This window comes from Staurois parvus, unplaced genomic scaffold (genome assembly GCF_062004578.1).
Source record: "Staurois parvus isolate SC_StPar_1 unplaced genomic scaffold, SC_StPar_1.0 ptg000136l, whole genome shotgun sequence".
Taxonomy (NCBI): domain Eukaryota; kingdom Metazoa; phylum Chordata; class Amphibia; order Anura; family Ranidae; genus Staurois; species Staurois parvus.
The window spans coordinates 68,896-95,003 of NW_028317932.1; the positions used below are offsets into that span (position 1 = coordinate 68,896).

At 39.7% G+C, this 26,108-nt stretch overlaps 1 protein-coding gene across 1 annotated transcript in view; it reads left to right on the plus strand.

The window, feature by feature from the left end:
- LOC149465893 (histone-lysine N-methyltransferase 2C-like) overlaps positions 1-26,108 on the plus strand; it is a 280,655-nt gene that overhangs the window by 47,981 nt on the left and 206,566 nt on the right. Inside the window, exon 4 of the mRNA XM_089673215.1 lies at positions 1,501-1,610. Within this exon, the coding sequence (XP_089529341.1) occupies positions 1,501-1,610 (110 nt within the window). The remainder of the gene's footprint in view (positions 1-1,500; positions 1,611-26,108) is intronic.

The following is a 26,108-nucleotide window of genomic DNA, read 5'->3' on the forward strand; positions in this document are numbered from 1 at the left end:
TGCTTTCTGAATCCACCAAATGCTAGGTGGATAAGGCAGCTCATTTCATTGAGGCTTATGCTCTCAATGAAAAAGTACCCCCAGTACCTGTACATGCTGACTCCTGCAGAGTAGTTGTAGTTTTCTGGGCTTTCCAAAAACAGCTTCTGTTGTCCAACTTTGTAGGAGCGCCACTGGGCCTTCGGTTCATACCTTCTCCATGTTCTACCAGGTGGATGTCCAGGCCTCTGCTGACTCAGTCTTCGACCTTGAGGTTCTTTTAGCAGCATTCTAAGTTGGGTCTTTGGCCCTTGTTTGTTTTATTGGGTCTGTTGGCACTACTGTTTGCCTTGTTCCCGACCTTCTCATTCATTACTAGGGTATGCTCCAGGGTCTATGAATATCAAGTTTGTGTCTTTTTAATGCATATTTACATTGGTTCTAAAGGCTAATATATTTTTTCCTCTATTTAAAAAAAAAAAAAAAAGGTTTATATTTACCTGCTCTGTGCAACAATATTGCACAAAGCGGCCCCTTACCTCTTTTATGATGATCCCCTGCTTTCTTTCTGTGGGTGCCCCCATAGCAAGCCCAGAGCTATGGGGACACCAGTGCGAGTGCTCTCCCGAGTTGGGCTGTGTGCTCCCATAAGTTTTGAATGACAGCAGCAGGAGCCTAATAAAATAAACTGACAGCATTTAGCACCACTTTAAGATCAAAGCATTCTTGACTTTGTAAATTCCCACCTTGGAATACAGTATAGGACACAAACCCAGAAAGTATTCCAACCCATACAGAAACATTGACTTGTAAGGTACTAGGCACTGAAGTTGGAGTGTCCCTACTGGACAGTCTTTCCTCAATTCACCCCTTACCCATTCCTGTGTTACCCTGCATTGGCATCTGCAATTTTGCCGATGTCCAATCACTTAAAGGTAGCAGCATATAACCCAGGGTGTTCAAGCATCCAACCAGTGTCCTGTACTGTACTCCAAAATGATTACTTGCTTTATTAAAGGTGGTCATGCACTGATCAAAGAGGGACCTCTGTGGCTGATGCTTGGTTCCTATGCATTTTGCTTTTGATCTGTTTCTGCAGTGCTTTTTGCAGTGTGTTTTGCACATTAGATTTTTGAAGCTTTTTGCGTTGTGTTTTTTTATGTTAGGACAATTTGTTGGGCAGATTATAAAAGCATGATAAGCATTAACAATGCATCAAAAACGCACTACTTGCTTTTCTGCAGAGTCTCTATTGAAGTCTATTGAACCAAAAAAGCAACATTTTGTATTTAAAAAGTCCCTGACCCTTTCCAAAAACTCAGCAGCTGAGAAAGCATAGATGTGATCATGTTAAATGGACTGTAGTGTGTTTCTGCAAAAAGCACCAAAAAAGGCATAGGTGTGAACCAGGGCTTAGAAAGGAGTTCAATATTTCCCAATTTTTAATTTTGTTTAGTTAAGATGTATACTGCCCAGCAGGTAGCGTTCTAAACCAACATTTTCATTCTTCCTGTCTTCCAGGTCACTGTTGGGCTCATTACCGCTGTGCTGAGTGGTCACCAGGAGTGCACCAAACTGCAGATCGGGAGCTGGTCAACGTGGACAAAGCGGTTGTCTCAGGGAGCACAGAAGTGAGTCACTGTTGCCTATATAATTTTTTAATTGCAAATAGAAATAGTATACAGTGAGATTGTCTGTCTAGTGGTTCTTTGACCTCAAATAATTTGTTTGTTTTATTTTGCATATACAAAGATTTTTTTCACTCTATTGAAACAAGTTTGATTTTTGCTCAGCAAAATGTTTTTTTACACTTTCCAATATAACTTGCTTTCAAGATGCACACTGTTAAGTTGTTTCTCTAGGTGTTTCTTGTTAACTGATTTTCAGCTTACAGCTCTATTTTCTTAGGTTGTGGTGTTCAAAGTTCTGTATGTTTAAAATAGAACTCCAGGTACCTCACAAAATTCAGTAGCAATTAAGAATTAGGATTAGCTGTCAGGTCCAAAGCAACCTATAAGCCATCTGCTGAAATGCTATGAAGTACAGATTTGACTTCTGTAAATAAAATTATACTCCCTCTCCAGCATTTTAGAATTGTGATTATCTTGATGTAATTATATCAGTGGTGATAAATATTTTTCACACCTTTTTTTTTTTCCCCTTTTGTAAACTTGTAATTATATATTTTTCTTGGTAAGCCATGTTTCCTCAAAAATAAATAAAACATCCCCTTTAAAACTAAACACATATTTGCTACCTTTGCTGTTTTTTTGTAATTTGTTTTATATTTTTTGGTCATTTAGCTCAGTTGTTTCATAAGGGGTGCAGACATGGCAGTGTTTCTCATTAGAACACTAGATTGCATTGACTGGTTATAATGAAGGCAGACAATCCCCTTCAGAATTCATTTTGAAACAAACTCTGAGCCCCTGAAAAATGTATATATGTGCAAAATAGTTTTCCTAAAAGGTTTGCAATTTGTTCAGTTTGCCTTGCACTTTAATAAACCTTGAAGCATATGGCCCATATACACTAATATTTATGGGTTTAAAAGTGCTCAAGCATAAAATTTCTGGTGCTTTCCTGCACTTGGTTTTCACAGAGCAGTACAGACGCGGCTGATGGGCATCTGAGAGACGACAGCTGAACAGGCTGTTTGAATGGGCATATTATGCTGTGAGCCTAGTGTTTGGCTCACTGTTGCGGCACAGCCCCATTTACTTGAATATGTTGCATTTGGCAGTGGTATTGCTCACCCAACACAACAGGGAAGTAAGCAGTGTGGCTGCAGCATATACACCCCTCTCTGGCTGCCATCCAACTTAAGAGGGGTGGTAAAAACATAACTCAACTGGCTATTGCTTTAGCCTCCAACCACTGTGTAACCTAAGCCTAAATGAGCTTTAAGTCAAGCTCTACTGACCTCTGTAGCTGCAGGCACTTTTTAAAGGGTTTTTTTTTTTTTTTTAACCAGTGTTTGCTGCTGAAGAACATTTACTAATATTGAATCGTGAAGAAATGCTTGTTCTGAGAATTATAAAATACAAGTCATTTCTATATTTATAAAGTACTCAAAGTGTTATCTTGATCAAGTGATTTTCTTTGTCAGAAACAAAGCTGTTTGATTTTGTGATGGCGAGGAAGTTTTCTTTGCTCACTTAAGTTCTCAAACCTGTACACTATGGATCAGATCTATTTTTGTCTTTTTCCTCCCTAAATCCTCTTGAGTACCTAGGTGTGTGTATGTTTTCTTTTTTTCCCATTTCGTCAATGTCTCAGTTCTGTCGCGTTTCTAGTCTATCCTAACATATTTTATTATATAAATATATTATACACACTCACACACTCTCACACACTATATTGCCAAAAGTATTGGGTCACCCCCTCCAAATCATTGGATTCAGGTGTTCCAATCCCCTTCATGGCCACAGGTGTATAAAATCAAGCACCTAGGCATGCTGACTGCTATTACAAACATTTGTGAAGGAATGGGTTGCTCTCAGGCGCTCAATGAATTCAAGCGTGGTACCGTAATAGGTTGCCACCTGTGCAATAATTCCATCTGTGAAATTTCCTTGCTACTAAAAATTCCACGGTCAAGTTAGTGGTATTATAACAATGTGGGAACAGCAGTAACTCAGCCATGAAGTGGAAGGCCACGTAAAATGACAGAGCAGGGTCAGCGCATGCAGAAGTGTACAGTGCACAGAAGTTGCCAACTGTCTGCAGAGTCACTAGCTAAAGACCTCCAAACTTTGTGTAATAAATGTAGATAATGTGGGAGATGGAAACCATAGGTCTCCAGATCCTTGCTGAAACGATTTATTGGTACCACACCCCTTTTTTTGAGACACCGCAAATAACCCTAACCAGAATAAACTAATGGGATTTTGAAGGTACCGTACCATACAATGAAAAAAATCAAAATGTTTTAAACAATTACCACTTTATTGATAAAAATGAGCCATCATAATGGTGGAACATGACAAATAGACATATTCCTTGAAAAGCATACTGTGCTTAACCGCAATGAACAAACAATGCCACAGAGAGTAGCCTACTGATGCGCACGACAGACATAATTGGTAGAGATTGATATTTTGCTAATTGCTCTGATGTGTTTCACAGGATGCAGCCAGCTTCTTCAGGGAGACAAAGTATATATTTCTGAAATTAAACAAAAGTAGGCCAAAAACATATATCGTAAGTACATAGCACATTACAATAATATTAAATATAACATGAACATTATCAGCATTTACCAGTTGGTAATATTAGTGACTTCTTATAAGGCCATTGAAAGCAAACCGAGCATGTGATTCAGACATAGATGGAGAGGACCCCTCAGCCGGAGATATCAATATCCGCTAATCAGGTGGAATCATCAATCCATATTGAAAAGCTGAAACATCATCAAAAAGTCTCAAAGTTTTTAAAGTGTCCTACGATATTCCAAACTACACCCCTACTCCCCAAACTAGTTTATACATCCAAACCCTAAAAAAGGGTGGGGGACAACAGTAGCAAATGGGGAACAGGTATAACACCCCCTACAAAAATAACAGCTTTATAGTGCCCGGTCAATTCACTATGGTGAAATATCATCTTAAACATTAAAGTTACTAGTGGCAGACTGGGTCCATTCAGATACATTCCACAGTGGACAATATAGTTGTATGTCCCAATGGGCAGTCTATGACCTCCAAAGAGCACCAAAGATTGGTGATTAAATAAATATCAAAAAGCCCAAATCACAGGAGGGGAAGGAACATTCCTGCATCCACGGATCCCATCAATTCTCTCCAGTATAGTCATTGCATACATCTACTTTTTGCAGACCTAAAATAACGGTGCAGACCGCCAATTAGCAGCGTTTTCTCCCTATTGCGCAAGTGCGACGATGTTACTGACGTACGCCAATGACGTCACAACGCCAACATCGAACTGCCGCGCGTCAAAGAGTCACATGATCATGGCAATCTTAGTGAAGTCCACAAACAAGGACAAAAAACACTAAATATATTGGTCATCACCAAGTGGAGTGAGCTGGATATATACATAGGAAAGATGCTTAAAGCAAAACACTATGCCAAATCCAACAACCACTTCTCCACCTAAAGCCACAACCAAACAGGTACACAGAAAAAGGTTCTCCGACCCAGGCCGCTGGTCTAGTCCATTATGTATACATCCAGTTAAAGCCACAGATAAGGAAGCAGTTGCTCAGGATTCAAAACTCATATAGAGCCAGTTTTCTCACCAATAGGTATTACATTGAGCTGTTTAGATGATCTCATACATATAGATCACCATAATTGACAATATCTCCAACTTAATAATATCAAAGAAAAATAATCAATACATAACTAATGTAAACCTATGAAGTTATATATAAATATAAATTAAATCAATTTCAATCTATATATAAAAATATAAATCTTAACAATCAGGCTATATGATGACTGGGAAAAATAAATAAATTATATTTTAAAGTTAAAATAAGAATAAAACGTAAATAAACACTCAAAAAGTGATTAAGTAGCACATAACTCTTATACGTGAAAAAAAAAAAAAATTAAAAAATAAACGAGATTGAGTGTATAGTCCCCAAAAAAAGTCCAAAGAATAATGCTTATCCACCAAATTATTCTTCAAATGTCTCAAGAAATAGCCACCACGTGAAGTAAGAAGCGTTCCCCCTCTCAGGTGTACACTCACCAGAAAGTGTTGCCTCCCACTCTCATGTTTGGCAAAATTGGCTTATTTGATGTTTCTCGGTATGTGTTATATTCAATATTTTTAAAGTGGCAACATTTTGTTTATATATTTGTGTTTACACACATTCATGTATTTATTTGTTTATTGGTGATATTTATCACTTTTCACGCATTTAGCACAGTGTTTTCACTATTTATTAATATTTATCTCTTTAATAAGAAGAATAAACCTACTAAACAATCAGGGCAAAAAAGGTTTGAAGCTTAGTGAGTCATTCAAACCCGGAGGTTGTGTTGCCACCAAGTTGTGTGTCCATCTCACTTCTTTCTGAAGAATATGGCGGTCCCAATCACCACCTCTAGAGTCTAGATGAACTCTTTTAAGAGCAAAAAACTTTACACATTGTGCATTCTGAGAGTGGTACCAAGTGCCATGTCTACCTATGGGGGATGAAATATCTCCTGTTTGGCTGAAACATGGTCATAGATCCTTTTCCAGGATCCAACAATCACGTACAGACCTTATTTTTCAGGCATTATGATTCTGGGACGGTAACTACTATGATTATGCGATAGAATAAACAACAACAAATCCATCATATTGTAAATAAATACTGGTATCTGCTAAAGGCTGATCCAGGGGTAGCTACATTTGTGAATGAGAAACCTCAATTACCTATAATAGAAACAGGTCAATTATAGATCAACTGGTACATAGCCACTTTGCGAGGTCAGGAAGGACAGACCCATGCCATCATAGGGGCACCTTTGTGGGGGTTGAACATATTGCGAAGACCTGTATCCCGCTTTGTTGGAAAGATCCCAACCCTCCTACCAAGTCTCTCTAGTTTACTAAAGTGATCGAATTTGGGGACATAGAAGATCTCACAGCCACTCTACGTAACACTGAGGAGTCTCACTGAAACTTGGAGTCCTTGGCAGTACTTTGTCCATATGGAGGCCTACGTCAATGAGTTTGTACACCCTGCTTCACTGATCCATTTTTCCTTGCCTCTTCCCTGGGAGAGTGTGTCCTCATTTCTTCCCCCAATATTCCTCTCTCTATCCTCCCTCTACCTTCCCGCTCTAACCTCTCTGCTTTGTCTTCAACTCTTTTCCTCTCTCCCCCTTCTTGTCCACTCTTTTTTTTCTCCCTTCTCTCTTCTCTCCTCTTACCCTATCCCTTAAAATGAATCTTCACTCTCTCAATCAACATTGACTATTTTGAATCCTTATGCCACCAAGATTTGTAAATAGATAGGAATGTATTTCATATTTACTTGTTTGGAACTATTTCTTACATTTCTTTAGTCGCTTCCTAGTTTCCATGCCTAGGCAAATGTCATACATCTTAGGACTCTTCAGGAGAGGAAGAGGGGTTTTCTCAGCTAAGCACACCCCCCTGCCTGCATTCTTGAACTAAGAGCAGATGGATTCCAGGAAGTAATTGCTACATGAACCGTCTGCCACAGCCAGAAATGCTAAGAGGGTGTTTTTCAAAGTGATTTCTCTGTAAAATAAAGCATGGAGACATGGATGGGTGTTGTAACGGAACCAGAACCCAGACCGCACTGAGTTTTTCTGTTATACCACAGCTTCCCCTGTCCGAACACCATCCACGGACCACACCCTTGAAATCCCTCAGGAAACAGACAGCACCCAGCTCTTCTTAATACAGGAAGCCAACTCTACTTTATTTTACACAAACAACAGGATATTTTACACAAACAACAGGACAGAGGGCGGGGAAACAACCAAGAACAGGAAATACATCATCACCCCTCCCCATCCCATCAAGACACAGAACAATGGGATGAAACACATGGCAAAGGACATTGACCAACCCCCACACCAATACACAAACCGTACATCCCATAATAGTTGGCTGGACAGGAAGACACAGCACAATGGGGGGTAGCACATGGCAAACAGACAATGGACAGCCATGTGGCCTAGACAAAGGACAACACACAAATGCACAATACTGGGACATTCACATGTACACCCTGTACCCTTAAACAGGCACAGAGTGGGTTAAACATAATGATTTGGGGAGATGATACAAAGGTCCCCCCACCCCCAAAAGTCACTCCCGTCACAGGTGTGTTTTCTTTGAATATTAAAAATGAATTAAATAGCGCTTTTGGTGCTAAGATACAGTGTTGTTCCATGATACGTTTTTCCCTCTATGTCCCTTTTTTAGTGTCCCAGTCCACCTACCTCAGTTGAGTAATTTTTTCAGATCTGGTTTTGTCTCATTTTATGTCTTATTTGGCATCGGTGCCGCATTGTGTTCTTTGGATCAACCTGTTGTGTAATTTACCAAATAGCCTTGGTGTATGCTAAAACTTACAGTGGTTGTTTTCTTTTCTTTTGTACCCCTGGTCTTGTTTTTCTGTTGCTTTTGGGTAATTATCAATGCTAATCTATTGACCAACACTCCGATATGTCGCTTTGTCTTTTGCATGGTTATCTGTCTTATTTGGATGCTACTGTATACTCTGGAAATTTCTTATTGTCTTTTGTAAGTTGCCAATTCTTGAAAACAAAATAAAGGAATTTGAAAAAAAAAACAAAACATTATGCAAGATCAGAAATAGTATCAGGTGTGAGCCTTTAAATTACTAATTTGAAAGTTTTGCTTATGTGTTCAGTTTCCTTTAACCACTTACCGCCCACCTGCCTGCAATGTACTGTGGACGGGCGGTAGCTGCAGGCAAAGCAACTTTCCCGTATGTTGCTTTGCTCTTCCGGGTTTAGAGTGCCCGGTGACCCCCGCTGTCATTCGTTGTAGGAGGTGTATGTCAGCAGGTGTTGGCCAGTGATTTTGGCCGCGACTCTGCCAATCTACAGCGAATAGAGATGCAGAGCTGTGCCTGTATTTGTAAATACAGACACAGGATCTAGCTGGTTCTTCTCTCCCTGTAACCATTTTGTTCCAGAGAGAGAACAGCACTGCAGTATCACTTGGTAACGTGGCAAGTCCCAAAAGTGCAGTACAAGCTGGTGCGGTGGCGAGCACAAGTCGTGTCCTGCAGCCACCAAGAATTTGCACACAAGGCCGTAGAGCCCCTAATGTCCTTTCGGACATGCTTACAAATCCTGATTCTTCAGCACCCATACTTCCCCCATTCACTGCCCAACCCGGTATTCAGGTGGAAACAGCACTATTCCCCTTGATTTTATAGAGCTGATTTTCACAGATTTGTACAATTTGATTGTGGGCAAAGCAAAATATGCTCAACAATATATCACTGCAAACCCAAATTCAAACCTTGCCAGACCATTTGCATGGAAACCCATTACGGTTTCCGAATGCAAAAATTTTTTGGGCTTAACCCTCAACATGGGTATTACAAAAAAGAATGAGTTGAGGTCGTATTGGTCCACAGTCCCATTTCATCATATGCCCCCCATGTTCTCTGCTGCCATGACCAGCCATAGATATTTATTTCAGGTGCTTATATAGCGCCGTCAATTTACGCAGCTTTACATATATATATTGTACATTCACATCAATCCTAACCCTCAAGGGGCATACAATCTATGTCCATAACTCACATTCATACATACACATACTAGGGACAATTTAGACTGGATCCAATTAACCTACCAGCATGTCTTTGGAGTGTGGGAGGAAACCGGAGTACCCGTGGAAACCTACGCAGGCACAGGGAGAACATGCAAACTCTAGGCAGGTGGTGCCGTGGCTATGAGACGATAATGCGCTTCATGCATTTCAGTGATAACGCACTCTGTCATCCTCAGGGTGACTCTGAATATGACAGGCTCTACAAAATTCGGCCCCTTATAAACCACCTCACTGATAAATTTGCAGATGTGTATACGCCCCAGCAAAACATCTGCGTGGATGAGTCCCTCATTCACTTTATTGGCCACCGTGCATTCAAACAGTACATCCCCAGCAAGTGTGCCAGATATGGAGTCAAATTGTATAAGCTCTGAGAGAGGGCCACAGGCTATACGTACAAATTTCGGGTTTATGAGTGAAGATACAGCAAAGTAGAGCCCCCTGACTGCCCAGACTACATGGGGAGCAGTGTCAAGATAGTTTGGAACTTGGCATCATGTTTGTTCCGTAAGGGGTAACACTTATACGTGGAAAATTTGTATACAAACATGCCACTATTAAGACATTTGTACAATCTTGAAATTGGCTCATGTGGCACTGTGTAACCTAATTGCCGGGGCTTCCCCCAATGGCTTGTAAATACCCGACTTAGGGGGAGAAAGCCTGCTTGAGGAATGATGAATTGCTCGCAGTGAAGTGGAAGTACAAACAGGATGTTTTCGTCCTGTCTTCCATTCATGCAGAGCGACAGTCAAAATTGACACGGTATCTGACGTTGTTGAGAAACCCCTCTGTGTCCACGACTATAACGTTAACATGGGAGAGGTGGACTTCAACGACTAAATGATGAATCCGTCCCTAGTTTCCTGGAAAGCTCAGCACTGGCACAAAAAGGTGTCTTTTTATTTCAATTGGTTATATATAAAACTTTTGTAATTTAAAAATCAACTGGACGAAGTGGATCCTTCCTAAAATTCCAGGAAGAGATCATCACGGCCCTTTTGTATCCAGAAGGTGCTGTGGCCCAATCCCCAAATCCACATGCAGTTAGCTGGCTGCATGAGGCATTTTCCTGTTACCCCAACCCAAAGGTCATCCCAAAGAAGATGTCGTGTCTGTAGCAGACACGGAATAAGTCGCAACACCAGCTATTTTTTGTCCCTCCTGTCCTGGCCAACCTGGTCTTTGCCTCAAGGACTGCTTCCGTCGCTACTATACACTAGTGGAGTATTATTATAGGGTACAGCACGGCACAGTTCATGGCATGTTAGGTATCACCACGAACGTCAGATCAAGGGCAGTAATTCTAGCACTAGACCTCCTCTGTAACTCTAAAATGGAATCTTGTAAAGGCTTTTAAAGCGTTGCCTATGGATATTAAACATTTATGCAGTTTGTCGCCATTGCACAGTGCATGCTCAGTTTTAAAGCATGTCATGTTTTACTTGGCATACCATCATTGTTTATATTTTACCAAATAAATGGCCAATATATTGTCTTTTTGTGCATTAAAAGTAAAACATTTTTATTTTTTTTCAAAGAATTTGCTTTTGAAAAATCGCTGTGCGAGTACTATGTGACATAAAAAAATTGCAGCACCACTATTTTATTCACTAGGGCATCTGCTTTAAAAAAATATGTAATGTTTGGGGGGGGGGGGGTCAAAGTAATTTCCTAGCAAAAAATACAGATTTTTTTTTTTTTTTCATGTGAACAAAAAGTGTTAGAAAAGCCTTAGTCTGCAGGAGGTTAGAAGATGCATGTGATGCGTGGCATAAACTTCTAATGCTGGGCATAAACTGCCCCCACCACCCAAAATGACCCCTTTTTTGAAAGTAGAAACCTCAAACTATTTGCTGAGAGGCATGTTGAGTCAATAGAATTTATTTTTTTACCACAAGTTTTTGTACACAGAATTGTCACTTAAATGATTTATTGCTCACACATGCCATGGGCATATGTAGAATTACTCCCAAAATACATTCTGCTACTTCTCCCGAGTATGGGGGTACCACATGTGAGAGACGTTTTGGCAGTCTAGCCAAGTACAGGACCCCAAAATCCAATAAGCACCTTCAGGCTTTTAAAGGGCTTTATTTCTTCATTACACTTCCTGACTGCCTATCACAGTTTCGGAGGCCCTGAAATGCCAGGATAGCACCAAACCCCCCAAATGACCCCTTTTTGGAACGTAGACACCCCAAAGAATTTGATAAGAAGCATGGTAATTATTTTGCAGATCTCATTTGTTGCCACAAGTTTTTGGAAAATGAAAGGAAAAAAAAAACAACATTTTTTTCTTTTCTTTTAAATTTCAAAACCTTGTGAGAAAAAATGAGGTAGTCAGGAAGTGAAATGAAGAAGTTGCACACCTTCAGTCTTTCAAAGTGGTCATTGGATTTCAGGCTCCTGTATGTGGCTGGGTTCCCACAAAATCTCATATGTGGTATCCCCATACTCGGTAGAAGTAGCAGAATGGATTTTGGGGTGTAATTCCACATATACCCATTGCTTGTGTGAGCAATATATCATTAAACTGACAACTTTGTGTAAAAAAAAAAAAAAAAAAAATGTTTTTGCCACTTTCCAAAGACTTGTGGAAAAAAAAATATTCCATGGATTCAATATGCCTCTCAGCATATAGCTTAGGGTGTCTACTTTCCGAAAAAGGGTCGTTTGAGCAAATTTGTACTGTCCTGATGTTTTAGCACCTCAAGAAATGTGATGGGCAGTCAGACAGTAAAAGCTGTGTAAATTCCATTATCTACATCTACAGTTTGTAGATGCTATAACTTTCACACCAAGCAATCAATATACACTTATTGGGTTTTTTTTTTACCAAAAACATGTAGCAGAATACATTTTGGCCTAAATTCATGACGAAATTTGAGTTTTTTGGGATATTTTTATGACAAAAATGAGAAAATAGCGTTTCTTTTTCCAAAATGTTTGGTCTTTTTTTGTTTATAGCGTGAAAAATAAAAGCCGCACAGGTGATCAAATGCCATTGAAAGAAAACTCTATTTCTGTGAAAAAAGGACACGAATGTTATTTATGTACAGTTTTGCATGACCGCGCAATTCTCATTGAAACTAGTGCAGCGCTGTATAGCAAAAGGTGTAAATTGCAGTATCTATACCATAGTTTGTAGACACTTTTGGGATTTTGTTTACCAAAGACTTGTAGCAGAATACATTTTGATCTAAATTTATGACTAACTTTGAGTTTACTATATATTTTTTATAGCTGAAAAAAAAAAATATATTTGTTTTTGTTTTTTTACATTTCGGACTTTTTTGTTTATAGCGCAAAAATAAAAAGCGCACATGTGATCAAATACCACCGATAGCTCTATTTGTGTGAAAAAAAGGACATAAATTTTGTTTGGGTACAGCATTGCATGACCGCACAATTACCAGTTAAAATAATGCAGCGCTGTATAGCAAAAAGTGGCCTGGTCCGGAAGGGTGGTAAATCCTCAGGAGGGCAAGTGGTTAAACAAAGTAAAAAAAAAAAAATCGGTATCCAAATCTTTATTTTGTCTTGCTTTTCATTCTAAATAGTGTACATGCTGTCAGAATTTATATGCCTTTTAATGGCTTCCTACCTTTTGGCAAACTCCCAATATGTTGCCAGCTGCAGCGAAAAAGCCCACGTGTCAGAAAGCAGGTTATAAAAATACGCAGAACTCTCTAGAAACAAAGCCTGCTTCCCAAATCGTTAAGTGCGCTTGGTTTGCCAAGACAACTATTTGCAGTGATTTAAACAGGTAGGGAAACAGATGAGCATTTTGCAAGCATTAGTAGAACAGCTGTTTTAAAACAGAATTTTGTGGCAAGTACATAGGCGTCATATTGCTTTTAATGACCCTGTTTTTTTTACGCATTCAGGTTACTATGCTAGAACATAGTTTGCAAGATGTTGAACGTATCTTGCTCGTTCATGGTGATGGGTTGGGGTGTTGGGCAGATACATTTTTGCAGCGTTGGTCTTTTTTTGGACATCAGGTATAGTCTAGAAACCAGTTTTGCTTTTTTTTTCTTGCATCAGCCGTGACGATTTTCTAACTTTTAACAGTTAGGATTGGGTGGGTTATAGGGAATCTTTAAAAAAAAAAATACTCAAAAGACCTGAGAATATCTTGTGTTTTTTTTGTTTTTTTTGTTTTGCTTTACTTTACATTTTTGTTTAAATATTTTGGCACAAAAAAACCCTAAAGAACTAAAAACGACATCAAATTTGCTTTGCGCATAAGCCTCACCCATAATAATGGTAGAATAGATATAATCCCATAGTATCATAATTATTTAGTATGACCCTTTCGCATTGCTTTTAGAAACAACATCAAATATCAGCTGACGTGTTAAAAAAAAAAAAAAAAAATACAGAATGAGGTGGTGTTGCTTTTGTCAAAGAAAGCAAAATGGTTACATTCCAGGAGACTTATGAATTTAGAAGGAAGATGAGCATTCAGTTTGATTACTGCAGTATCTGCATACATAAAGTTCATATGAAGAGCATGACATGTTAGGGGAATTCAGGAAACATGATTTCACTTTATCTGATTTTATTGAACATCCCTGTAGAGTTGACCACCTTGCACAAAAGTAAAGGTGTGTTTTGTTAATAACTTCCAGATATTTGTCAAAGGATGGTGTTTTTTTTCCTCAGGGGTCATCCTCTTGAAGTGTCCAGGGAATTATTTTCTTATTGAACCTTTATCAAAATCACATAGACATGAAATGGTTTTTATTGACTGTGAGGGGATGGAATCTAAACTGCCCAAGATGTAGATGACAGAGAAATCAAATTGCTTTTGATGTAGTTTCTATTGGGGTTTTTTTTTCCAATTTACAATCTGTTTCAATTCAATCCTTTTGTAAATTTTTTTCAAGCTGTCAATTTATATCACAGTTTTGACATCAAAATTGACAGAATTCTGGCAGTCCGTCAAGTTTGTGGGAAAGAGATTGCTTAAAGTGTTACTAAACATACAACTGTAAAATCAGTCTACATATGCAGTAAAGCATGCTTGTTATACTCACTGTGGAACCTAAGGGGTAATCCTCTGCATTGTGTAAAAAGGTTGTTTGATCCTGACTTCTCTGATCCTCTCCTTCTGCCAGTGTCCCCCTCTTTTCTCCTGATAAGACATATTGTGTGGAGTCACTCTGAACAGTTTGTGTATTTGCTAGAGAGTTTTTTTTTTGGGGGGGCGCACAAGGAGGGTGGGAGAGAGTACATGTGAAGTTAGAGCAAAAATAAACAGCTGAAAAGCACAATAGTATGTCTCATTGGAATCTTTTATAAAAAAAAAAAAAATGTTATACTATTAAGCACTCGGGAAATAGTTTTTTTTCCCCCTCCAACATTCTACCTATTTCATGTACTTGTATAGCACCGACAATTTTGACACACGCCCACGCCCACAAGGAGTTTGCAATCTAAGGTCCCTCTGGCGTCTTTCACATTGATCAGTTTTTTTTAATCGTTTTTCTCATACTAAAATCGGAAGAAAAATTTATGGCCAATAAATCCTATGGAGCTCTTCACACCAGTGAGTTTGTGGGTAAGTTGCTTTTTAAAAAGTCCTTCATGCTGCATGTTTGGTGCAGTTAAAACAAAAAAAAAAAAAGCACCTAAAGTGCACCTCCCCATTGAAATAAATTAAAACACACCAAAAATGCACCTGCAGTTGTGTTTTTTCAGTGTGTTTTTGAAGTCACATAGGCAAAAATGCATATGCAGTTTTACTGTGTCTTTGCAATGGAGCTGTGTAGAAGCAGCCTAACTCACGTTCATACATACACATACTAGGCCCGGTTTAGACAGGAGCCAAATAACCTACCAGCATGTTGTTAGAGTGTGGGAGGAAACTGATACATGGAGGAAAACCCATGCAGGTACAGGAAGAACATGCAAACTCTGTGCAGGTGCATCTATACTGAAATGCCTTGCTTCTTACAAGTGTCCAAAAACTCCAGAATGTGAATACGGACCCTCCCAGTGCTGGGTGTTTGAAGTATGTCTTGAGCTATATTGCCCAGTATGTGAAGTGTTTAGATTGTAAGCTCCAAGGAGCAGGGCCCTCCTATCCCTCTTGTATTGAACTGTATTGTTGCTGTATTATGTCCATTTATTTTGTAAAGTGCTGAGCAAACTGTTGGCGCTATATAAATCCTGTATAATAATAATAACTTGCTCTGAATGAGCAGTTCTGCCTCTAGCCTCACCTGGCTTTCATTCTGACGGTCTTTTCCACAACTCCCCCAAGTGCTCCCCTATCCCCTACTTGGGACAACATTTGACTGTCAGATATCTCTTGTATGTATTTCTTCAACCCACTTTTTGTTCTACTTGTGCTTGGCTTATTCTAGGTAGAACTAGCTTGCAAACGTTGGTAATATAAGCACTGTGTTGTTGGAAGAACAAGCAGAGAGGAGACTGAATGCTTGACAAGAACAGCAGAATCTGTCACATCAGATTGTGACACCATTTGTTTTCTGTTTCAAGCAAGGCTGTTTGATGGATGGTTCCCTGTGTAAAGGTCAGAGCAGGCGCAGTGTTTATTCATGTGAGAGACATAAAGGTTAAAGGAGGGAGAGTTAGGTGAAACTGGAAGCAAAACAGCCCAATCATATGCTTAACAGTTATGTTGTCCTATTAGGTGCAGTCATATTCTCAGTTCATTTAGCCGGGCTCTGAAATGTCAGATGAGCCAAATCACTGGGGCTTATCGAACAGTCTCTCTCCTGTCTACTTAGCTTAACTTTTTAATTGGTTTATAGGCACTTTGCTGTGCTTTTCCACTGTCCTCTCATGAACATAAGAAATACATAGTATTACAACATATGGCATAACCTTTCTCATGTGCTGTGATTTTGGGATGTTTCGTTACATGCAGACATTTTTAACAACTTGCCTACTGGGCCAATTCTGACATTCTCTCCTACATGTGGAAAACATAATTTTTTTTGCTAGAAAATTATTTAGAAATTGAACCCCCAAACATATATAAATATATAGAAAATCAAAACAAGCTAAACAACAAGCACCCCTCTGCAATTTTAGAAAAACAATAACCCGACCTTGCTTTTCATAGAATCGGCAATGTGCCATGAATGAATGGGTTGATGTATGCTCACTTTTCCTCCCCTTGTAGCTTCTCTTAAGACTTATCAAGCAACCAATTAGCATTAGAAACAGTCGGCAGAGAAAAAGTTTTACTGGTCAGCATATTGGCTTTTTTATCAATTCAAGAAAAAAAAAATGTGTCCCCCTTTTTCTATTATAGCAGAATTTTCCTTTAATATAGTTTGCAGAACTGAGAAAGTGAACATGGTAGAAAGAATTCTAGGCACAGCAAATGTGTCAAATACTTTAGGGTCATGTTGACAAAAGACTTGACGGAAAATGATTTAAAAAGGTGCAGAATATGAAAATATTTTTATGATGGTTTTTAGAACGGGTTTTCTTTTTTTGGACTGAAGTTCTCATTAATTAAATTTTAATTATGTTTGTTGCTGCATAGAAAGCTCACTTGTATTCTTCCTTTTAGACCTGATTCCCATACCAGCTCCATACAAGGGGGAAAAAAATTATTAGTTTAACGTGCAGAAGAAGCGAATGTGAAATTAAAAAGCAGATGGCAAAGAATTATTATGTCTCTTCTTAATACTGGCTGAGTAGATTATGCATAATTGTAAAAATGTCATCACACTTTGTAAACACGAAGGCGAAGTGTGTTTGCTGGGCTGCACATCTGTTTTGGGACATTGTTAAATGGTTAGAAAAATCAATGCTGATCTGAGCTAAGCATATTAATCTGGGGGATCCAATTAACTTAACAGTTATGACTCCTGGTAGCAACATGACTCATGCGTCATAAAAGACCTGACAAGGATTTGGCAGGTGAAGCTGCAATACTGTTGTAGCCTTTGAGCTGTAAACTTTTTTTCAAAGCCTGCAATTAAGGTACATTGCCCGCTCTAAAGCTTCAATAATGCTAATGTTGTACAGCTCTGTTGCATTATTAATTTGGCAAAGTTCTACATGTTCTTTCACGTAGAAGAGAATTTTAAGCCAATATGAACTTCTGTGTTCGTGAAAATAGATTTTTCTTCCTTTGTCCATTTGTTAGAGACTGGTTGGCAAAACAGCTGTTTTTGTTTTGTTACACTTTGCTTTTTTACTTGTCCCTTTTAAATGTTTAGCACAGTGAAAGCATAAGCAAATGGAGAAAAATAGATGGGATCTGAAAATGTATTGACGTCTGAAAAGTTTGTGAAATGCAGCAGAAATACAAAAAAATATATGGCCTTCCCATGGAAGATAATAGTTGATCCCAGGGTAAAAAAAAAAGCAACTAGAAAGTCTTTACACAGTGAGGAATTATATCCTGTAAATAGGATTTGCAGCATTGTTTTCTGTTATGAAATGCTGTCAATTTAGAGAATTTCATAGATCTGTATAGACAGATACAAAAGTGCCTCTGCTTTCAATATAGCATTTGGGGAAAAAAGCAACCATGCATACAAATGGGTATACATATTGGGTAAGAATAACCAATGGGCTTTCTCCGTGGTTACCATTTCTTGGGTAGAGAGCCTGGGAGATTCAGTAAAGTTCTGAGAACACTTTTCTGGTGGTAGTTCCCTTTAGAGCTACCTGCGTCTAATTTAGTCATGCGTTTGCACCAGTTTCAGAAGCATTACTGACACCTGCACTAAGGTCAGGTAGTTCTAACACCACCACTTTAAAAACCCTTAACTACGGCATCAAAAGATTCTTAAAGAAGAATTATCCTTTTTTGGATTAGAAAACTGGCTTTAATTCAGACCAGCTCTGGGTTGACACACAGAGGTATGCCAGTACTCAGAGTGGTTTGTGCTGAAAGTGTCATGTATGTGATTGCTTCCTGCATAATACTGTAAACTTTTACCAAAGGGACCAGCATAGTTTTGTTGGACAATTAGCCCACTGCTTTGTAGTGTCAGTCAAAACTAAGGCGGATCTCATGGGGAACCTAGTGTCTCAGTTCCCTATCAGTCTGCAGCCACCACAGTACAACACCCCACAGCAATGCGCCTGTTAGTGTGATGGGCATACAGTAGTTGCCGTGGAGGGAGGGAACACGTTGTGTGCGGGGACCGATAGACAGCCCTTTATGAATCCCCCTTCCATAAATATGTTGTGTTTTGCAGTGCTTGATACAAAATCTGTGCTGTTTTCAGAAAATAATGCAGAAGTAATGTTTAGGTGGATTTATTCTTTCAACTGATGCAGCCTCCACATCTAAGAATTTGTAAACTGCAATTTATTAAACATTTATTTTTGGGTTTAATAATGCTTTAAAGATCTTATTGATAAGCATTTGAAAATTCTTTCCAAGACCTATTTTTTTCAGCATGCATATTGGCTGTGATGCTAGTTTGCCAAACTTTATGGGAATGAATTAGGTCCATGAGAAGAGATACTGTTTACCCCTAAACAGTAAGGTTTTGAACTAATACCAACAGCCCTAGACTATTGTGTTTATGAGTTAGTTCTTATCACTCATATCGTTGCCCATATGAGTCTCCAGTCTTGCTTTTCATCTGATATGAACATACAGAGAACTCTTTGGCTGAAATGCTGGGCCATTTCAGGAATTCAGAAAGCGTTTACTGCACATGCCTTTTGAGGGACAGTGTCTTTTCGGAGCTGCCTTGAAGACCCTCATCAAGGATATCACTGGGGTTAAGGTACTTATCTGCCAGAACAGAAAACCATTATTCTTCAGGCAAGGAACACTCATCTCCCCTCTTAGGCCAAGAATAGTTCTTTCATTATTCCTTTGCAGACACCTAGTTAACAAGCTTTTTGGATGTCTGGGTATGGGAGGTGTTTCATGTCTACCAAGCTACCCGTGTCTCCACACAGACGAACATATCTCCATGCAGCCAATGCAATTCTTCTGGATCTCAAGGGGTTATGATCCTAGTTCTTCATCAAAGGGTTCCAGGGTTTCAATTCCAACCATGTTGCAGTTTCCAACCCTATAAGATAAGCTATATCATCCTCTCCTTCCTGGATCTCAAGGCCCTAAATATCTTTATTTGGGCTGTTGACCAAATCTATGGAATATGAAATATAATATTTCTCTGATATGATTTGGTTAACCTTAATGAGAGTTCTTTGACCAAGAGTGAAAGGTTTAACACAACAACCAAAATTTATTGGTGAATAGTAGGGAGGTCTAAACTAACATACCACAATCTATCTATTTGACAATAAGAAAAAGAGAAACAAAATGTATATGATTCACCCAATGAATTAAAGCATATACTATTCATACCCTAAACCCACAAACAGCAAGACAGACAACACATACAACAATCATGTATACATATAAGTGCCAGAGAAATGTCCTGATATTTACCAATTTTGATTGAAAAGATACTTTTATTACAGAAGCATCAAAAACAACATGATACGTGTAATCGGGGTACATCTCACCCTGTACTGCGACGCAGCGCACCACATAGCAATACAGTTCCAAGCATACAATAAATACATTCAGAAATAAATACATTCGCTCAGCGGTATGATGCCTGACGTGATGTGCAGAGGATGAATCCCCAGACCGCCACGTCATGCATGATGCCGCTTACCCCAAAAACCATAGCATCCTGATACACAGTACTAAGTCATGCAATAAACGAAAGCAAAAAAACGAAAAACCGAAAATCACAATTTACAATAGGCATCGGGTGTGTGGGGGGGGGGGGGGAGGGAAGAAAGGGGGAAACACAGGCCCGAAGCTTTATTGAAAAGACAAAGACACGCAAGGGGGAGTAGGGGGAAGGGGTAAATCTTCAGACGTCCTCTTCCTCCTTAAAGTCCATCAAGGAATAGTCTCTGAGCAGACTGAGGATCGATATTTACCAATGGTGTAGCATGGGGGCCCCCAGGATCGATGTATCTTCTCTCCTGTCTTCCTCCAAAACCTACCCTGATATACACTCATCTCCCATAGACTTGCATGGGGCCATCCTGATTGGTAGAACTATCCAATCCATCTTCCATATCTGACACATCTCATCCAGGATTGGACAGTTTCCCCATCCCATATCGCTTACATAACTCAGCCCCATTCCAGAGCCTCCCCTTTTAGTGATAAAATTACATATGCCAGGTCATGGCACCGAGGCGTCTGGATCCAGGCTTTCTCATCAAAATTCCCTCCATTATTGAGAGTTTGGAGGGAACCTTAGGTCATAGCCTGGTTAAACTACATTCCCCAGATAGCCATCACCATTGCATATCTAAAGAGAGGGTACTTTGAAGTGGCCCTCATACCAACAAAGAGATTTAAATGGCCTGGTCTAGATCGTTATGTGGGCCCCATAAAGTCTGAGATAAGGTAGTTAATTTAGTGGTTGCCCCCTCTCACATAATAGAACATTCCTTGTGGCATGCACCTGTTTACACATCAAACATTCCTCCAATACAATACAAAGCTATCTCTACAACTTGATCACTTGTTCCAATGTCTATGTACAACACACCGCTATCAAACCAAGCTCTGATATTTCCAGCTTTGTAACTTGGTTATATAGTTAGAAAAATATCTATTTACAGTTGCTGATGAAGATTATACATAAACCCCTCATAAGTCAACAGATCCCCCCTTGTGGCCAGTGAGGCTAGGCCACACTCACGCTATTCAAGTAACTGTTTATGTCTAATCTCCATTAGGAATTTGAGTTTCTCCCTCTGCCATCTTAAAAGTCTACTCAGATATATTACCATAACCAACATGATGAACAGTAACCCACCCTGTAACACAAGGAGACCTTTTATTCCTATCTCCACCCAGGTCCTAGTGGTAACTAAGCTAAAATCCCCATCATGTAAAAGTTCATTTAACTGTTTTCCCGTCTTTACCATATTGTTACTAATTTGTATTATATGTGTATCCTTCCTTGCGAGTAGATTGTGAAGGTTTACTGACAGTTTATCAATTTTAATATCAAAATAGGGTATGTATGGTGTAGGATCTGGGACATCGGGGGCACTATCTACAACATAATCTTTATTCAGCTGTGGTATTGGAGTTACTACGGTTTCCCCAATAGTGTACTCGTGTGGAACGAAGCAAAAATTTGGATAGGGTATTGAACATGACTGACCCCCATAGAGGAATGTCTTATGATTGGTAACAACACAATACAGTCCATCCATGTTGTAGATGACCTTTGTTCTTGGTGCTCTCCATTTCATCAACTTCACCGGACAGTTGGCTTCCATCTCACTGGGACTAGTTTCTTGGTTGGCTTGGCGTGGGCTTTGTAAATGAGGCTCCCTGGATTCTTCTGTTGTGGGATCCTGGTCATTGCTCAGACCACAGACCGGAGTGTCGATTTCAAACACATCACAACGACATAGGTACCTATTCTCTTTGACAGTGCAGCAGGCAGTGTGAGGTGCTTTCCATCCCTCTTGGACGTGAATGAGCATTTCAGGGAGGTGCAACCTTTCTTTGTACACGTCATTCTCGAGGTACCCAAGGGAGTGTACCGACGCCATCTTGTCGAAGTAGTCATCTTGAGGATGGAACATTGGCAGCAACATGGTGAAGGATATATATAGGAGGTCACGGTAGGCACACGGTGACAGGCTCTTCAGGCAATCCAACGGACCTCTATTTGGGTGTGATGTCACTAACCCTAGATTCCTAATTGTGGAGACTGGCAAAGGTTTGCATCTATCTCCTGGATGTACATTCATTCCTCCACTAATATTAGTGTGAGTACAGTACCATTGGGTAAGATCTTTATCTCTTAAAATGTCAGGGATTTTGCCAACTTGGATGTCTCTTATAACATTGGTGACTTTCGTTAAAACAAAGTTCCCATATGCAGTGCATATTACCTCCTTGCCTATATGGTTCTCCCTGGCCCTTTGATTATTTATTGTTATGATTTCGTTGATTTTCTGCTGAGTCCGTTCAAACAACTGGGCAATGTCATTCATATTATAAACTGTAAACCTTTCTTCCTCTGCCAGCCCCTCAATACCCTGCAGAACTGGTTTCAGCACTTGCCGACCCTCTTTCTGTTCAAAATTACCGATATGTCTGCGAATCGCAGCTAAATCGGCTCGGTTCCAAATTGACATACCCGATCCAAAAAGTCCCGGGATAGACCCAATTAGACTGTCCAAGCCATTTAACTTTCTCGATCGGAAAATGCCCCTTTGGGGAGAGATATTTGGTTCTGCAAAAGGATCCTGAGTTCGGCTGGCATGGGAGGCAATCAAATCTACCAGCAAGGAAGAATAAAATAGTGACACATTTGTCCGGGCACATGAGCCGAATTCGGCCATGTTCCACTTGGACAAATTAAGCACAACGGGCACATGAATAAACGTAACATTATTAAAGAGTGTTCCGGGGATTGATGTCGCAGTTAGGCCACTAGGTGGTCCCTCTTGCAGTGATGGGCAGTCCAAGGATGTTAGTTCTGAGGAAAAAGGGATTGCAGCTGAGCTTTTTGTCAAGGTTGTAAAAGCAGGGGTTCTGGCCTTTGGGGACACATACAAGGTAACTTTTCCTGGGACATATTGAAGAGTGGATAGTTGAGTGTTGCTGGACAAAGGGACTGAAATGACAAAGGAGTATTTCCACTCTCCAGCATCACTTAACTGTGTATCTCGAATCAACAATGAACCATTAGAAAAACCCATTGTCCTATCCCAGTAGTCCATAACATTCCCAGCAACGCCCTTGACTCAGACTAGGTGATTATTGATGGGACTCCACCAGGACACTTGTTTCCCCTTAGTCCCTTTAATTGCCACTGGCAGCAACACAGTTTTCCCCCTCTTGACAGTGGACCGGATTTTCGTCAACGATCACACTAATAAGTGGTCCATTCTCCTCTTCCATGGTGTGTCTGAACAGAAGGAGCATGAGAATAATCCATATCGACTTCATGGCTCTAAAAGGAAAGAAAACGCAACATTTTAGTTGATGTCCTGGACTCCATGGAATAGCTTTAGTTGGTTCACATGAACCCATTTATCTCTGGTCTTTTTGCCCTCATCTATTCTGATCAAAACTTTTACATGGAGTCCACTAGATCTGTCATAGACTCCCTCTATCAGAGACTCTTTCTGGCCTTGATGGGCATCAAGGATGCGTATTTGCATATCTTCATATATATATTTTTTTTTTTGAACATTCCTTATTTAAACAGCTCTTTTAGAGTACAAACGTATAGAAAAATAAGACGCATGAGTGGGTGCCAGGAGATAAGACAACGAATATTCAAATCATAAACAAACAGCAGTTGCATCCAAGACAGGGAAAAAGAAAAGGTAAGGGCTCCCACTCTTCCATTTTGTGGCCCTACCATTTGGCTTGTTCTTTGTAACCTATGTGTTCAACAAGATGCTAGCGCCCTGTGCTTTCCTTGTTACGCACCAAGGGCATCTCCTTTGTGGGATTCCTTTTGAGGAAACAGTCTGCACAGGTTCTTAGGCATCATAATACAGACAGTTCAAACCTTGAAGAGGTTTGGTTGATACCTAAACCTTCAAAAGTCAGCTATGGAACCTCCATGCTTGGTCATATCTGAGTCCTAAGGCAGGGCTTATGTTCCCCAAAAGTAGTTTCTAAAGCCTTGTCCTCATGGACCAAACATTGGTTGAAATGATAGCAAAGAACAAGTTTTTCTGGCCTGGTGGCTAGTTGTCCAGCTATGAAGAAAAATTCTTCTTCTAGGTCTCTTGGAAGATCCACACAACAGATGCCAGCCTGAATAACTGGGGAGAATGTCCTGGAAAGGTTATTGGTGCAGGAGAAATGGTCGGTAGGGGAATAAGGTCTCCTTATTAAGATTCTGGAAAACCAAGCAACTTCATTGTCCCTACATTGCTGAACTTCCCAGCTGAAGGAACGTCATTCATTCTGGCTTCAGTTGGGCAGGGCTGCAGTAGTGACATACATCAACCATAGAGGAAAACAAGAAGTCTTGTCTTTGAGGAAGGTAGGTAGGAAGTATTCTATCTTGGGTAAAACTTCACATTCCAGCCTTGTTGGCTGTTTACATCCCAAGGGTGAACAGGAAGAAGGTAGTGTTGGGGCCTAGAGATTGCTTCTGTCCTAAAATGGCTTCGGCCGCTCATCTCATCCAGGACATTATTCTTCCTTCCCTCTTTTGGACTTTAGTAAATCAGAAGGTTTCCCCTCATTGTGTGGATGTAGTTTGTACTCTTTTTCATTCCTGGTGGTCCCCATAAAGGGGAACCAGCTTCTTGTTCAGCAATTTCCCAGCGATTCAGACAGATCAAAATCTAGACTTACAGTCTTGAAGAGTGGGTCCTCTGTTCACACAATCTCTATTATCTATAAAGGTCTACCTGGTGGATGTTCAGGTCCCATCTAAATCCGGTTGTAGGCATAAGGTGCTTTAGACAACTCTTTGAGCTATAAACGTCTCCTAGTTCTGTTTTTTTTTAAATTAGTTTGTTACTGTTACCCCCTCAGGTGGACTGCTTTTGATTTTCCTTATGGTCTCTGAATCCAATGTTCCTGAATTCATCGAGGGACACAGGTGCCTCTTTGTCTATGATCTTATTTCTAGCATTGTTTTCTACACAACTGAGGCTTGCTAGGAGTAGGATGGGTTATACCAGGCTGGTCACTGTTTTGTTTGTGTTAAAATCCTCCTGTAAGAGGCAGTATAACCCAGTTGTTTGAGGTTTTTTTCTCTCAGTAAACTCCAAGAAATGGATTTTGGTGTACAAAATTACAGTTTTTGTAAATAAATCAGTTACCTGATTTAAAAAATAAAAACTTGAATGATTTTGACGATGCATGTTCAAGTTTAGCCTAGGTCTAATTATTCTCTTCTACTCCGAAGGACCTTGTACTGTGTATAGAACATTTGAAATTACTAATTTTTGCATACATAGGAACACCAGTACTGAAAAAAATACACAATGGGCTTCTGTTGTTGACTTCTTCTAAGAATGTTAGTTGCCTAATATTTACGTGTCCATTTGCTTCAAAATATTGATTTTCACTGACCCTAAACAAATATGCAGCTGAGGACAGCTTATATTTTCTTTTCCCGGTTCCTCCTTTCCCTCTCGACAACATGCTAATCACATTGTCAAATAAAACCTTAGCTGTCATTATATACCTTATTTTAGACCCAGTAACATCATTACTAATTTGATGTGCTTCTCCATGCAATGCATACAGATCAGTGTTGGTGGGAGGGGAAAGCAAGGTGAAGTGTATATCTTCCTGAAAACCAGAATCTGTGACAAAGCCCACATGTGATGCTGAGCATCCATGATTGAAACTGAGATCCAAATGAATGAAAGGATGCGGCCAGGAACAGTTTGGCTGGGGAAGTAAGAGCTAGATGATGGTAGACTTCCTTCAACAAAGAAATGAGATTGGCTCTTTCTGACTTGCTGTAGCTTCTAATGAAAGCTGTAGGAAGCTCAAGTGAAAGCTGTAAGAAGCCCAAAGTATGCAGTGAAATTGAGGTACGCATTTTCAGTACAGGACAGTAGCCTGTAAAACTGCAAGACCACAGCTAAGACTGGAGTTCAGCTTTTAAATACATAGTAATTGATCTGTAAAAAAATTTGAGAAGAATATAAGTTTTGAATTGAAAAAGGCTAACAAATGTAGAGTTCTTCAAGAACAAACTATTTTCATTAATTGAATAGTGCTCTCATCCCTTTTGCTTTATTACAAGAACTTATCTAACACTCCTGTAGACTGGAGAGTTCCCTGTGGCTTTACACACAACACAAAC